At 35.4% G+C, this 2030-nt stretch overlaps 1 protein-coding gene across 1 annotated transcript; it reads right to left on the bottom strand.

Moving 5' to 3' along the window:
* Positions 1-756: 756 nt before the first annotated feature.
* Positions 757-1689, bottom strand: LOC136572073 (olfactory receptor 5AP2-like). The gene has a single exon (XM_066572687.1). The coding sequence runs from the start codon at positions 1687-1689 to the stop codon at positions 757-759; it is 933 nt and encodes a 310-aa protein (XP_066428784.1).
* Between the last annotated feature and the right edge of the window lie 341 nt (positions 1690-2030).

Below are 2030 nucleotides of genomic sequence, written 5' to 3'. Positions count from 1 at the left end.
CTTATCATCACTGGCTGTTTTAGACCTTTGTAGATCGTTGTAAGTATATTGACTGTTACAAAGAATAAAATAGATGGCATCTAGCACAAAGATTTTTTGATGTTCTGGCAAAAGTGGATCATGATTAAGAAAGTGTATGATCACCTGGATAGGTGCTATTTAAGTCTGATGTCGGAATATCATACTGAAATATCGTCCGTTTGCAAGTAGTCTAACTTTGCCTTACAAACAGCTCAAAAGTACTTAGACACACACCTATATGATTTAAGAGTGGAATACAGAGCTGTAATGGCAATTATACATTGTTATAAACCAGTTTTAGAGGTATTGGTAATGTTCTGGATCAGTTCAAGCTAAACTGGACTGAACCAAACTTTTTACCTAAATCTGGCAAAATGGCTGAACTGAACTTTTGAAATCTTTGCTCATCACTGATATTTTTTAACATAATTTGTTTCTAAAATTTCTTGGCTGGGATGTCAAGAAAAAGAAGAAGTTGACATCACAGGCCTGATGAGGAGCACTCAAAAACACCAGTCCATATCTTTTCAGGATTGCTATATCCATAATTGGTAGGAGAATAGCTTATTGAGTTTTAGCTAAGGGAATGGAGTTTAGCTGCAGTCCCATCTAAGTCAATTAAGACCTTAATGTAATCTCAATAAAAATTCTGAAACAATGCAAAATAAAATTTAAAAAGTTGAAATATATACTAAAGCTATCACAAGAGAGCACATAATAAGCAGAAATTTTAATTCAGAATTTAAATTTCCGTAAAATTATATTTTTCATATTTGATTTGACTTCTTTGTTTCGAAGACTATATATGAAAGGATTTAAGAGTGGAGCAATAACTGTATACATTAAAGCCACCACGCTATTTTGGCCAATTCTATGGCTAGACCTGGGTCTAAAATACATAAATATTCCTGAACCATAAAATACTGTAACAACTATAAAGTGAGAAGAGCAGGTTGCAAAAGTTTTTTCCCTGCCTGATACAGAATGGAGCCTTAAAATTTTTGAAATGATCTCCACATAGGAAATGATTGTTACTACAAATGAACCAATTATAACACAGCCGGCAATGACAAATATCACAAGTTCATTGACCCAAATATCCTGGCAGGAGAGTTCTAGTACTGGTGGAACATCGCAAAAAAAATGGTCTATCTTATTGGATCCACAGAATGGCAATGAAAATGTGACCCCTGTGTATATTAGAGCATTAGCTGCACCAATGATATATGAACCTACTATGTGCTGGATACAGACTCTTTCATTCATAATGACAGTATACAACAGAGGGTGACATATAGCATTATAGCGATCATAAGCCATGGCCGCCAGCATAAAACACTCTGTTCCAGCACACAACAAAAAACAATACATTTGTATAACACAGCCAGAAAAGGAGATGACTTTACATTCTGACAGTAAACCAGACAACATCAGAGGGACAGTACATGAAATATAGAGTATCTCCAAGAAAGAGAAATTAGCAAGAAGGAAATACATTGGAGTGTGAAGGCTTGGACTAAGTTTATATGTAATGATTATAGATAGGTTCCCAGCCACTGTGATTGTATACATGCATAGAAAGATTGGAAAAAGGGAAACTTGATGTTCAGTAATTCCAGAAAATCCCAAAAGAATAAATCCTGTTACCACTGTGTGATTGATATTCATTTCAAACAATTCCTAGAAAAGAAAGGCACATATAAATATTTCATATCTACTATAAGACTAAGGATAACTATTATTATAAACTATAATATAAAATTATAATATATCTGTCGCAGCTTGTCGGTTGTGACAATGTCGTGGCATGGTGGCCGTGACACAGGGTGAGACCTGTCGCCGTGTTGCTATGTAGGACAAGGGTTAATGCATGTTGTGCAGAGATTGCTTTGCTATCTTTCTATATGTTGCATGGGTGCAGGCTGACTGTTAGTCATTCCTGGGTGAGGATTGGGAGTGTGGTTTTCTAGTTGCTCTTTCTATTAGCAGGTGGGAAGAGCTTTACATTT

Source organism: Eleutherodactylus coqui, chromosome 6 (assembly GCF_035609145.1).
Source record: "Eleutherodactylus coqui strain aEleCoq1 chromosome 6, aEleCoq1.hap1, whole genome shotgun sequence".
Taxonomy (NCBI): domain Eukaryota; kingdom Metazoa; phylum Chordata; class Amphibia; order Anura; family Eleutherodactylidae; genus Eleutherodactylus; species Eleutherodactylus coqui.
This window is presented reverse-complemented; position numbering and strand designations above follow the sequence as displayed.